We start from the raw sequence: 12,135 nt of genomic DNA, 5'->3' as shown, positions 1-12,135 counted from the left end.
CCTGGGTGCCGGTCAGATGGAGTAGACAGGGGGTGTGGGGGAAGCACTGCTGAACTTGAATGAAAAACATTTTTATTCGTAGTCAGAATTGCTGCATGTGGTTTCCCAGCATTAGTCTGAAATGTTAGTTACAGGTTTTTGGATTTATTTATTTTTACATAAATTACAAAGGATATTGCTGACAGTGGCTAGTGAAGAGTTTAAGAAACAAGAGAGACATTTCACTTAAAAGGCCTATTTGTCAGGGTAACAATTTTGGTGAATTGTTGTGACGGATTTTTGCTTTTTTGAGGCAGTGTTTCCTCCAATTATTATACAATCTTGGCTTATGGGTCTGAATTTAGTTCTTAATTCAGTAGGCATCATGACTGAAAAGTGGATGTCAGAAGTCTTAGAAGGATTAGTGCTCCATTTATAACCAATAAAACTGATTTGTGAATTAGGGGTCCCCTTCACAGAAGTAATAAATTTTTTTTTCTGCAAGCAGTGAAATTTCTTTCTTGTAGCTGTCAGTGTAGTTGTTCTGCATCGGTGTAAGATATTGACAATGTGCTCAGGGCAATAGAGAAAAGGGCAGAGATTAAATAAGGGGAAGGGAGCAATTTTAGCGGTTCCAAACCTATTGCAAATACAATAAAACTATAAGGCCCAACCCTGCTCTTGGAAAAATGTTCCTAGTAACTTCAGTAACAGTGCAATGATTTTATATGATGTTGGTAATGACAATACACCTCAGAGGTGCTGAAACCTGTATTTCTTGCACACCGGGACTTCAATACAGCTATAATAATTACCCAACTCAGAAAACTTCCCCTCCTCTATTGATTGATTAGTGCACACTTCAGGATCTCAGCTGATGTAAACCACTGGCTAACAGTCTGTCTCTGACTGAGCAAGATACACAGAAAATATCAAAATCCTGCCCTGAAGTGAATGCTAAAACAAAAGCAACCAAACAAAGCCAATTGAAGGAATTTAGAGTGGAAGATCTCTGGTGAGCAAGGTTTACTTCTCAGGAATTAGAATAAAACTGTAAGAACAGGAAAAGTGAAGAAAAATACTTTTTTTGACAGGAAATTTAAAGGGCAAGTGCATGTTAAATGGACAGCTTGATTAACAATAATGAATAAAGCTAACGCTGTTCTTGTAAGAAGTGTATCAGAAAAATTTTCTAAGGATTTTCAAAGGACTCCACCCTCCCTGCCCCGACAACGGGATTCACACAGGAGTGCTCAGGTGAGTGGGACTATATATGAACTTGTAAGGACCAGCACTGTCAGCAGAGCAGCTGCTGCAGATCTGATGGCAGACGATGTGGCACTGTGCAGTCCTAATTAATTGCTGTTTGCTTTTTGCAAAAAAACAAGCATGCAAATCTGAATGAAATCAAGTCATGTCAAAGAGATTCTTGGTGAGCGGTGCTTCAGAAGTCTCTGCAGCCCAGCTGAAGAGATTGTCAATGTTGGGGCAGAGTCAGAAACAACCCTAACTGTAGACTGAAATGATAGATAGGCTATGTAAAGCTAGTAATATCCCAAAGGCTATTCCATATACACTGCATATAAAAATTTAATCAGATGTTTTTGTATTTTCCAGAAGTTGTCTATATTATGAAGTAATAACAGGTCCATACTTTCAAAAAATATATTGGCAGAAGGAAACAAGAGAAAGGAGAAAAGAAATCTTTCGTGCTGGTTTTGCTTTGTTCCTGACTGATCATTCAGTGTATATAGATGCAGAGACAAAAGCTCACCAAACTTAATGCTGTTAGACTGCAGAAGAGTAAGAACAATACCTGAGCTTTTAAAAGTGTATGTGAGAAACAGGCTGTTAGGTTGCTTCTAATTTCAAAGGCCAGAGCATGAGAAGGGGCACACAGGAGAAATTTAGAGGGTTCTTTATAAGGCAATGGTGGTTCTGTTTTCTGACATATTAGGGCACAAGGACAAAGAAAGATTTTAGCAAGGTTTATGAAGTCCTGGTGGGGATGGACCTCAATATCTGCAAAGTAAGACCTGCCCCTGCCCCAAAGTATTGCTTCTTCGTGTCACCAATTTCATAGACAATATAAAGCTCAAGCGATGGTAGTGACTTTTTTTAAAGTTGCACAGTTTAAGTCATGCAGTCTTCCTTCTCCAAAACCAACACGTATTTGCGCTTTATATCTTAGTGTACTAGAACTGATCTACTAAAATATTCATGTAGCAAAGAAAAATGGGAATAAAAAAAATAAAGTATGTGCAGTGTGTCGGAATTAATGTGCCTAGTGAACATTAACTTTTGTATTTCTAAGATTTTTTAACCTTGCCACCTTAGTGGTGTTCTGACACAGCATTTTACATTTAGTATTTTTCTTTTTTAAAGTTCAAAGACAAAATGAAATAAGGATGGGAAGGGGAGGGGTAAGTGGAAGAAAATAAAAGAGGAGCAGGAACAGTAGAGCTGAGTCCTTTGCTTGGTGAGTAAAGCTCATAAACACCTTGAACTAATAATTTCATACATAGGATGAAATTCAGAGCATGCAAGCATAGAAAGCTATGCAGTAATTAGGCAAAAAAAAAAAAAAAAAGCAATGAGGTTTAAGTGATACATATGCAGACCTGACCCTTAGATAGTCTTAAATGAGTTTCACCATCATCACATGGCTGCTCTTCTAAATGGATGTGCATGAAACATTAATACATTTGCATGAAAAATTCCACATGTCTGTATTTTGTTTTCATTTTTAGTTATGTATTTCTGCTACACATGTGCTGAACCCTTTGCTTAATAGTGAGCAGTCTTTATTAATATCTTCTTTTAAAAAATGTATAAGGCATTTATGATGTTAAAGGCTCCTGAAAATCCAAACTGTAAGAATGATTTTGAAAACATTGAAATCTAGTACCTAAGTCTATTCTGCCCCCAACTACAAATTACAGATGAAGCTTTTTATGCTGTGACTCAAAAAGAAATAATGAAAACTTATTTTTGGCAACAAACCAGCTGGGGAAAATTATATTCCAAACTGCAAATTTTATAAAAATTGAGAGTGTGAGAACAAAAGAGAAAAAGGGTGGTTTGTAATGTAGCTGTGTTGGGCATACTAATCACCTGCTGGGTCAGGTTAGAGAGGACATCTAAACCATTACGGAATCTGAATGTGCCTAACCCGTCTTCCAGGTGTTCACGTATCCTCCCCCCGAGTCCTGCACAGATGCATTCTCCTGAAGGCACAGGGGCTCTGTAAGATTATACAGGTCTTTCTGCACAAAGTTCATTGCAAGAGGTGGTCTGCTGGCAGCTCCCCAATGGAGCATGTCTTATATTAGAGTTGAGGTGATGAACTTCAATCTTAACAGCGAAAAATACCCAAAACATCCTTGATTCATAAAAATCAACTTGTATCAGCTGTTTTAAAAGTATATATTTTAAAATGCATTTTTAATTAAATAGGAGAGCTCAAGTTTTAAGGTACCCCTTCATTTTCTGGCTGAACAAACTCTTTGCAGAATTAAATTGAATTGTGCAGAAATATTTATGGCCGAGGACATAAAGATACGAATCAATAGAGGGGAAAAAAAAAAAGATTCCAGATTCTTCCCTGTCCCATATTTCCGTATAAACCTAAAGCCTATGCAGTACTTCAATATACACTTTTAATCACGGATATAACAAAGTGTGTGCTCAGGTCACTGAAATGAACAAGGTGTCTTGTCTCTAAGTTTAATTAAAAGATTTCTTCACTGAATTGTGTTGTACAAAATTCTCATTTGTTTTATGTTTGTTGTAATTACAAGTGGTCTCTTTTCATGCAGCTCTATGCACTTCTCTCCTGAACCTGTACGAGGGGGTAAAAGGCACAAGTAGGACATTAATCTTCCTAAAACAACTTTCTCTCTTGCATAGGTTTCCAGCTAAATAGAAATCGGCTAATTTCTGAAAAATGTAGCTTTAGTGAGCATGGACTGACTTTTAGTTTCTCACTACCGCTGTTGCCTTTACTGCCCTCTTGGCTTCTTTATCTATAATTGTACCATAGACTAATTCACTGAAATATTTTAAACCCATATTTAATTGTAAGCATGTGTTTGAATCCCAAGGGCTACAACAGGAGTTAAGTAAGTGTCTGTAAGTGCTGTGGTAAGTAGGGATTAGATTTATCTACCTTGTTGGTTCAGCATGTTTCAAATGAGGACAGTTCCCTTCTTTGTGCTTTCTGTCTTGTACCACCAAAATTGTACTCGGCTGCCCAGGAGGAAAAGTTTGTCCTTTGATAGGGCACTAAAAATCACTGAAAATGTGATGCCTGGGTGTGCAAAGGTTTGACATCTATTCATCCTTGACAGGCAAAATTGCACTGGGCTGTCTGGTTAGTAGTGTCTTGACAGCAAGAATGTTTTGCGCTGCGGGATTCATGGGGGGTTTTGAGTGATTACAGAATGGACAAACATCATGGTTTTGGGTTACCCAGTGCTGTGAACGAGATGTGTAACACTTACTGGGAAAAAGTGAGTGATGACTTATTAACTCTGTTATTTGTCACCTGGCCCTGCTCTATTTTACACCTGCCTTTACCAGGTCAAATTGATGTGAAAACAAACTGTGGAAGTGTTTATTGTTTTAATCAAAAAGCCAGATGGATTAGTCTAAGAACAGAAGGACTGCCATCTCGGATTAAACCAGATGGACTGGGCGTCCATCCAACCCTGTATCCCCAGGTCAAGCAGAGAGATTCTTCTCCAAATCCATACTCCCACCTTTCAGCACACAAAAGATTAGGACTTCCTGCACAAGCAGCTGCATCTGAGTTGTCACATTTAACAATCCACAACAGAACTATCTTCTGTGAATTTATAGGATCCTTTTTAGATGTCCATAGCATCCTGTGGCAAGGACTTCCATAGACTAATCTGGTTGTCTTCCTATTTTTAATGTGATTACACTAGAAACACTCTGTAGGGCTGTTACTATGACACCCTTGAAGTCAATATTACAGGGTATATGCAGGCACAAAAGTACAATTCTTTAGAGCAATTCATTAGCATGAATCAGAGATCATGCTCTGAGGGCTTCATAAGGCGAAGACAGTTGTGTGGGATAAGCAATAATCTTTATGAGTTAAATTTCTTCAGTTGTGCCCGTCCTTCTTGGAAGTGGCTGAGCGGTACTCAGTTGCAGAGAGAGATAGCTCGTCAAAGCGGAAAACGGATGCAGGAATTGTCAGTACCTCTTCCACAGGGTCCTGAGTGCTCTGTGAGGTTTGGCTGCCCTTAATTCCTGTGGCAGATGAAGGAAATGAGCTCCTTGTAGAAAGTGCATAGTTCTTTGGTCTTTAATGTAGAAGGCTATGAATACACTGAAGAGACGTAACTGTGATCTTACAATTCTAAACGCAATGTCTTTGTTTTCTCTGTGGTTCCCTTTGTTTACTCTTTATATAAAATTTGGTCCACAGAATTCAGCTGCTGCAGAGAACTTTCCGTGATCATTTAATTCTCTGGGATGCCACAATTTCTTTTAATCTACCACTATAACAAACATACTGTACATAGCTCATTAAGGCAAAACCAAAAATCCCTCTTATTTTCTCAGTGCTATTAGCTTTTCAGCTGTCGTATCACCTTTTATTGAAATTCTGTCAAGTCCTCCAAGCTAAGCAGAGTGAACATATATCAGTAGGGACCTCCAAGAAACACAAACTATTTCAATATTTGGCATACTTTTCCCTGGATCAACTCTGAACAAAGCAGGGTGGTACCAGAATAATACCGCGGTGCTAGAGGATTTGCATTTTGCAGACGTACATCGTGTTTCTTCCCATTTGTGGTGATTAAAAATCGCAAGTCACTCTCTATAACAGAAATACTGTGTTGTCTTGACTCAACTATAGTGCTGAGCAAATGTATTTTGGATATACTATACAGTAGTTTTAGTTTTTCCATGTGATGCTGCCTTTGTTAGTTTCTGCCCTCTGTCTTTGGCTCTTACACTTGACGCCACACTGACAAAATGATGATACTTCACTGTAAACTGAGGATATGGCTGCCATAGTTATAGGACCATCTCTTCCACTGCACCTTCAGTTACTGACTCTCAATCTGTATTTATCCCATGTGATACTGAAGTTCTGTTTTCCCCATTTTCAGAAATGAGGAATGAGTAATTAAGAGACTTGCCCATTAAAAGAATTTTGTGGCGAAGAGAGTCATACACACACTGCCTTGCTGCCAGGACATAATTGATAAAGTCCCTGGTGTGTGGGCTGAAATTTGTTTAACTGTCTCATAACATTTCCTGGTTTTGTTTTCTCTTTCAGACTAACAGCTAAAGCCGTCGCTGTTCTCTTACCAATCTTGGGAAGCTCATGGATCTTTGGGATTTTGGCTGTCAATGCCCACGCATTAGTATTTCAATATATATTTGCTGTTTTCAATTCACTACAAGTAAGTACCTGGTGGGAGAGTTTATGGCTACTGAACTGCTGCTGAGATCCAATAAACGGATCATTAGTAATGTTTTCACATGCTTGTGTTTATTGCATTTTTTTCTATGTTCCTTCCTCTGTCTTTTAAGTCTGTGCTGACCATACAGTGCTGGCAGTTGTTTAATCTCTGTATGAACAGAACTTTTATCCTGCGCCTTAGGGTTTCCCGTAGCAATAATTAAATAAATGAGACAGTGAGCTTGAAAAATGAAATTCATTCTTCCAGCACCATGTACCACAGGCAAGATTCTTTAGTAGAGATACCAGAACAATTTTTCAGTGTCAGTTCGAGGCATCATTACTGAGACTAAATGAAAGCAAACAGAAGTTTGGGGAATGGTGTGGCATAAGGAGAAAAGTGCAGCTATTCTGCATGCTGCAGAAACCAGCACATGACTCTTGCATGCACGCAGTTAGACCCCTGTCTTCTTGAAACGCCAATCCAGAAAAATAGCTCTGTCCAAGAAGGCATTTAAGCATCTGCTTAGCTTTAAGCAGATGTTTCAGTAGAGGCATAAACCTAGAGGTGTGTTATAATTCTTTCCCAAATAATGATGACAAAGGGCAAAAAAAATGAACTCGTGTAAACCCTTTTTTGTCTCAGGAACAAATACCACTATGGTCACAAAAAGAGTGCAACTGAGTTCTCCTGATAAGCTGATAAGAAAAGTTACAACCTTCATCCAAAATAAAAAATCATAAGTTTGGCTGAATATTCCCCAAGAGTATTAAACAACTATTTAATTAAACATTTAATTAACAATTGTTAATTAAATAAGAAAATAAAATTATTTTGGGAGAGAAAGGGGATGGGACCTTTTCACTTTCCATTGGACAAAAAGCCCAAAGATAGCAAAATTCTGTTGTGAAAGTTTTCCTAAATGCTAATACCTTGCTTTTCTAACGTGAAAAATATTGATTTGGTGTTTCCCAAAGAGCATTTCTCTCTGTCTTTATCTTTGCAAGCACAGACAAAAAGTTCTCTTATTCTCATGAAAATAGAATTCCTGCTTCTTTTCAGCCAGATTTTTCTCCTTTAACACCCCAAAGTTTGGGAGTTGCTGTTTTACAGGAAAAGGTCCAGACAAGCCTCATAGTAACCTAATGCTGCAGACGTTTGGTCTGCACAACATGGGGCACAATTTGGTCTACTCTTCGATATTTATAGATCTCCAGCAGCTCGATACCTGCTTTATACAATACTGTGAGAAATACATTATTGTATTTCATTCTTCATAGTCAGTCTTCACCCTTCTCCCTTTTATCTGTTTCCAGGGATTTTTCATGTTCCTGTTTCACTGTCTTCTGAATTCAGAGGTATGTAACCAAATGGTGTTAACAACTTTGGTGTTACCAGATTCAAGTAACGTGAGTATAAAACAAGAAAATACTTTCTCCATTACCGTTGCCTGCTATGCCACTGATTTCCTTTTTCTTTCAATTAATACATGACTGTTAGTGACTTTGTGACTTGCAGCGTTTTGACCCATGCTTGACATTTATTTTATTTAACATAAGAAAGGTTTAAAATAAAAAAAAAAGATAAGAGAAGGCAGCTCAAGACTAAGGGAAGAAGCACTCCTGAGGGCTGGAGGGGCTGAGCAGGGCATGGGCTGTACTGCTAAGGGAGGATGCTCAAATAGTGGGAGAAGGACTCACTCTGGCAGTCCCCGTTGGGGGGCCTCTGGCTTTGTTACATCTGCAATTCCAGAGAGGAAAATAAATATTATTCTCAGCAAAACATACTTTTGGAAGTTGCTCATGCAATCCTTAATGGGAAACCAAACAGAGCAGAACACATTCCAGGTATTTTTCTTGGCAGGAAGTTCAGGTTTTCATAGCGGACCAAGAGGCATCTTTTTGCATTAAGGCTGTCTCAGAGCAACTGGGGTAAAACCGAGGCAAGACTGATGTGAATGGGTCTTGTGGAGACCATCTCTGCTGGGCCTGGAGCTTGCAGCATCCTCTCCTCCCCTGGTGGATAGCAGAAAATGCTCAGCAACATATATTACTGATAACGAAAGTTTCTTATGAAAACCATTTCCCGCACACTGACGGGGGGTACTGCTCCGTGAATACCCACATAGCTTTGATTCTCCCACAGCTTGCTCTTCTGGATGCTGCTAAGTAGCTCTGCCCCATAGCCTGCTGCTTCTTCCTATGCAACAATTGCACTCCAGCTCTCCCGTGATGTTATTATTTATTAATATTTGCCAACCTATTCAGTCTTAGAGCACTGATATGATCTTTGCTACAATCAGTTTGGAGAGTCAGGACTGACTACGAAATTCTTGATCTTTATTGAAATCAACTAAAGTTAAAGGGAAGGAGGAAAAATATTTTTTTATTCTATTCTCCTCTAGGCTTAGAAAGCTTTCTTCCTGCTCTCAAGCTTCAAATGCCTTACATCAAATACAAATATTTGAACTGCTGCAATTTTTCCAGGAACCTCATGAGAAATTAAATTCAGAAACTTTTCAGAATTTGTAGCCTCAGAAAACAGTTCATATATAGCTAATGTGAACTGTCATTTTTTGGAGAGCAGGTCTTACTGGCTCCATCGCATGCTGTGAATATCTAAAATACTTCTTCAGCTAAACTGCGAGAATTCTTCTTGAGAATTTTGTTCTTATCATAGAAGTAAAACTCAGATACTGTAAAATGAAACCTGCAGATAATTCCAAGTAGTTGGGTAAAAAAGAAAGCTTTATTCCCAGTGCTCCTGGACTGGGAATGCACACACATTATACAGAAGCACAGGAGAATGGGTCTGATGGGGACCTGAGCAGCCTCTCCCGCAGCACACGTCCAACGCGCCAGTCACCCCTGACAGCTCAGTCATTGAAGCCCCTCGACCTCCCTCAGCAATTTGGCTCCGAGCCTCACTACTGCCACTCCTAAACTGTAGTTTTCATCTTTCTTACTGCAGTTTGTGCTTCTTATTTCTTGTTTTAGCTACTGTGAAGAGTAGATAATTCCCTTCTCTGCAGGAAAGGGAAGACTGTAAGACTTGCTCTCTCTTCCCCCAGTCTCCTCTTCTGATTAAACAACCTGAGCTTCTCGTAACCATGTTTGCTTGACCTGTGATCATCCTCACTGCTCTCTTCAGCGCTGTTTCCAGCTGGCCCGTTTTTCCTGGGATGCTGGACACAGCATGTGTACCTGAGCCCATGCCAGTGTAGAACAGGGAGGAAGGATTACTTTGTGTGTTTTGCAGACTAAGCTCCTCCTGACAAGATGTTCTTTATCACATCGTAGCACTGGTCAATCACTTCCAGCCTTGAGAAATCTCACCTACTTGCCTAAAGAAGGACTGCCTCACCATCTTTTCTTTATGCAGCTGATTATTTTCACCTCGGTGCAGAATCTTTCTACATCTATAGGGAATTTCATCCAGCATCTTTAAATAATTTCAGTTTCAAAAGGCTGGCAGCTGGCTTACATCCTCATGGCATCTGAGTACCATCAGGGCTGCGTGAGCTCTGGGGAGCGCCTGCCCGAATGGGGGAGCTTGTGGTCCAGCCTGAGGCTGTATATGTAGTTAGAAAATATGAAAGTGTCCTAGTGAGCTGCTGAAAATCAATATAATGGCACCTTATGAAATCTTTCAAACCAGAACTGCAAATACTGGGGATGTATGCTTATATGCCCTGCAGTTTTGTTTGTTTTGCTTTTATTATTTTTTATTTTTAACAAGATGAATGGTAATACAGTCATACCTTGGACATCTAGGAGGATGGGATAACCCAGATAACATGAAAATGTTGCCAATGAAATGAGAAATAAATGAGGTTATAAAATGTTTTGTATTTAAAGTATGGATACTTGAAAAATAAAGTTAAATTTTAAAATGAGACCATAAATATAAAGAAAAGTGTAGGGGTGGATTGTTTACTGTTTTTTAATACAGTGACGTTAATGTGGAGGAAGGATAATGGGGAAATGGCTGTAAGCTACACTTGTGAAAATAAACACAACTTTTTCAAATGAAATCTTCTATCTGGTTTCATTTTTTTCCCCAAAGGTTAGAGCTGCCTTTAAGCACAAAACCAAGGTCTGGTCCCTTACCAGTAGTTCGACTCGCAACATCAATGTGAAACCCTTCAATTCAGACATTGTAAGTATTCCTCCTCTTTTTTTTTTTTCCCCCCATATTGTACTTGAAAATGTTCCACATTAAATTCTGTTAGAAAGAACAGGACACAGAAAGAACAGAAGGCGGCATGTAGGTATTTTTAGTACCTAACCTAGTGCGTGGTGTAGACAGGTGGAACCAGCAAGTATTAAGTTGCAGCTCCAATATCTGTTTTGAAAGCAAAGGACAAAATTCTGCTTTCTGGTAAACTATCAAATAAAAGTAAACAAAGGTTTATGAGCTCTGGATTATGGTTCAATGACACCATTCCCAACAATTGTAATAGACTTCATATTATGCATTCAAGCAGCATTTTGGCAATGTATTTGTCTGATGATGATGGCTTTTTGATAGGGCACTTTTACATTTAAGCCTGAGGAATAAACTCTTAAATAAGTCAACATGTGAATATGCTTTTCTAGCTCTCCTTAAATTGTCTTGAGGCAGGAGACATTTGTTTTTATAAAGAACCAGATTTCTGAAGTGATAGGTATTATTAAGGGATCGCTGCCAATCACCTTAGAACCTGGCAATAACTATTTAAAAATCCTTTATGGCATATGCTCTCAAGACTTTGTGACAACACTGTAATGTAAATAGATGCTTCCAAGCTTTTATTTCATCCAGACAAGAGTGGTTTAGCAAAATAAATAAATCTATTTTCAATATTATTTTGCTTTCCAGATGACTGGGAACAGGCCAGGCACAACCCCCACAAAGCTGAACACCTGGGATAAAAGCACCAATTCAGCCAACCGCATTGATTTATCAGCAGTCTGACAGTAATACCAGCTTCTCTGTGAAAACTAAGCCATACATTCAGGACCTCTGACACAGTGCCCACCAGTTTTTTCTCACTGTTAATACCAGTAGAAAACTGCTTTTTTAATCACTGCCTAATAATTTGGAAATTGCCATACTGTTTTGTTGAGTAGATAGCCCTCATCTGCTTGCCTTCGAAACTGTAACACATTCCACCACTTGGCTATTAGCAATACCTGTAAAAATAACTAGCACAAATATACACTGGATGGTTTTGTCAGCAATGATGAAAACACTAGGTACGCAAAAAAAGGCTTTTTGCTATCTGAATCATTCCAGCTCCCAGAACTGAGGAAAGGCAACATACCTCTGGAAAGATGGATTTTTATGCTCTAAAATGAAATGCTTCCCATTGTGATGTTGTAATGGGGCTAATCTGGTCTTGCTGTGCACTCTCTGTTTGCATTTATTACCTTACAGAATCCAATTATCGCAGTGAAGCTTATTGAAAATACATAGTGGGGTGATTATTTTAAATGCTACAAGGAAGCCAGGACTTGAGGGAGAAGCAGGTTCGAGCTACTCAGCTCCCAGCACAGGTGTGGAATTAGCAAAGCTAATATACACATATGTCGCTATGCTCATAAACAGCATATGCAACATGTAATACTTCTATACGTGGCCTATTAGTATTTTAGCTATTCCTGTTTACATCGTATCTGTAAAAGGCAGAAATGGCTAAGGTGGTCCTATAGCAGTCCCCAGCAATTCT

General features: G+C 38.9%; 1 protein-coding gene across 1 annotated transcript in view; it reads left to right on the top strand.

Moving 5' to 3' along the window:
- The window catches only part of GPR133 (G protein-coupled receptor 133), a 153,953-nt gene extending 142,089 nt beyond the window's left edge, over positions 1-11,864 (top strand). The window contains exons 22-25 of the mRNA XM_009580323.1: positions 6,299-6,425; positions 7,742-7,783; positions 10,491-10,583; positions 11,286-11,864. Coding sequence (XP_009578618.1) covers positions 6,299-6,425; positions 7,742-7,783; positions 10,491-10,583; positions 11,286-11,381 — 358 coding nt within the window. The 3' untranslated portion in view covers positions 11,382-11,864. The remainder of the gene's footprint in view (positions 1-6,298; positions 6,426-7,741; positions 7,784-10,490; positions 10,584-11,285) is intronic.
- Positions 11,865-12,135: the final 271 nt, after the last annotated feature.

The sequence above is a fragment of the Fulmarus glacialis genome, unplaced genomic scaffold, assembly GCF_000690835.1.
Source record: "Fulmarus glacialis isolate BGI_N327 unplaced genomic scaffold, ASM69083v1 scaffold29876, whole genome shotgun sequence".
Taxonomy (NCBI): Eukaryota; Metazoa; Chordata; class Aves; order Procellariiformes; family Procellariidae; genus Fulmarus; species Fulmarus glacialis.
This window is presented reverse-complemented; position numbering and strand designations above follow the sequence as displayed.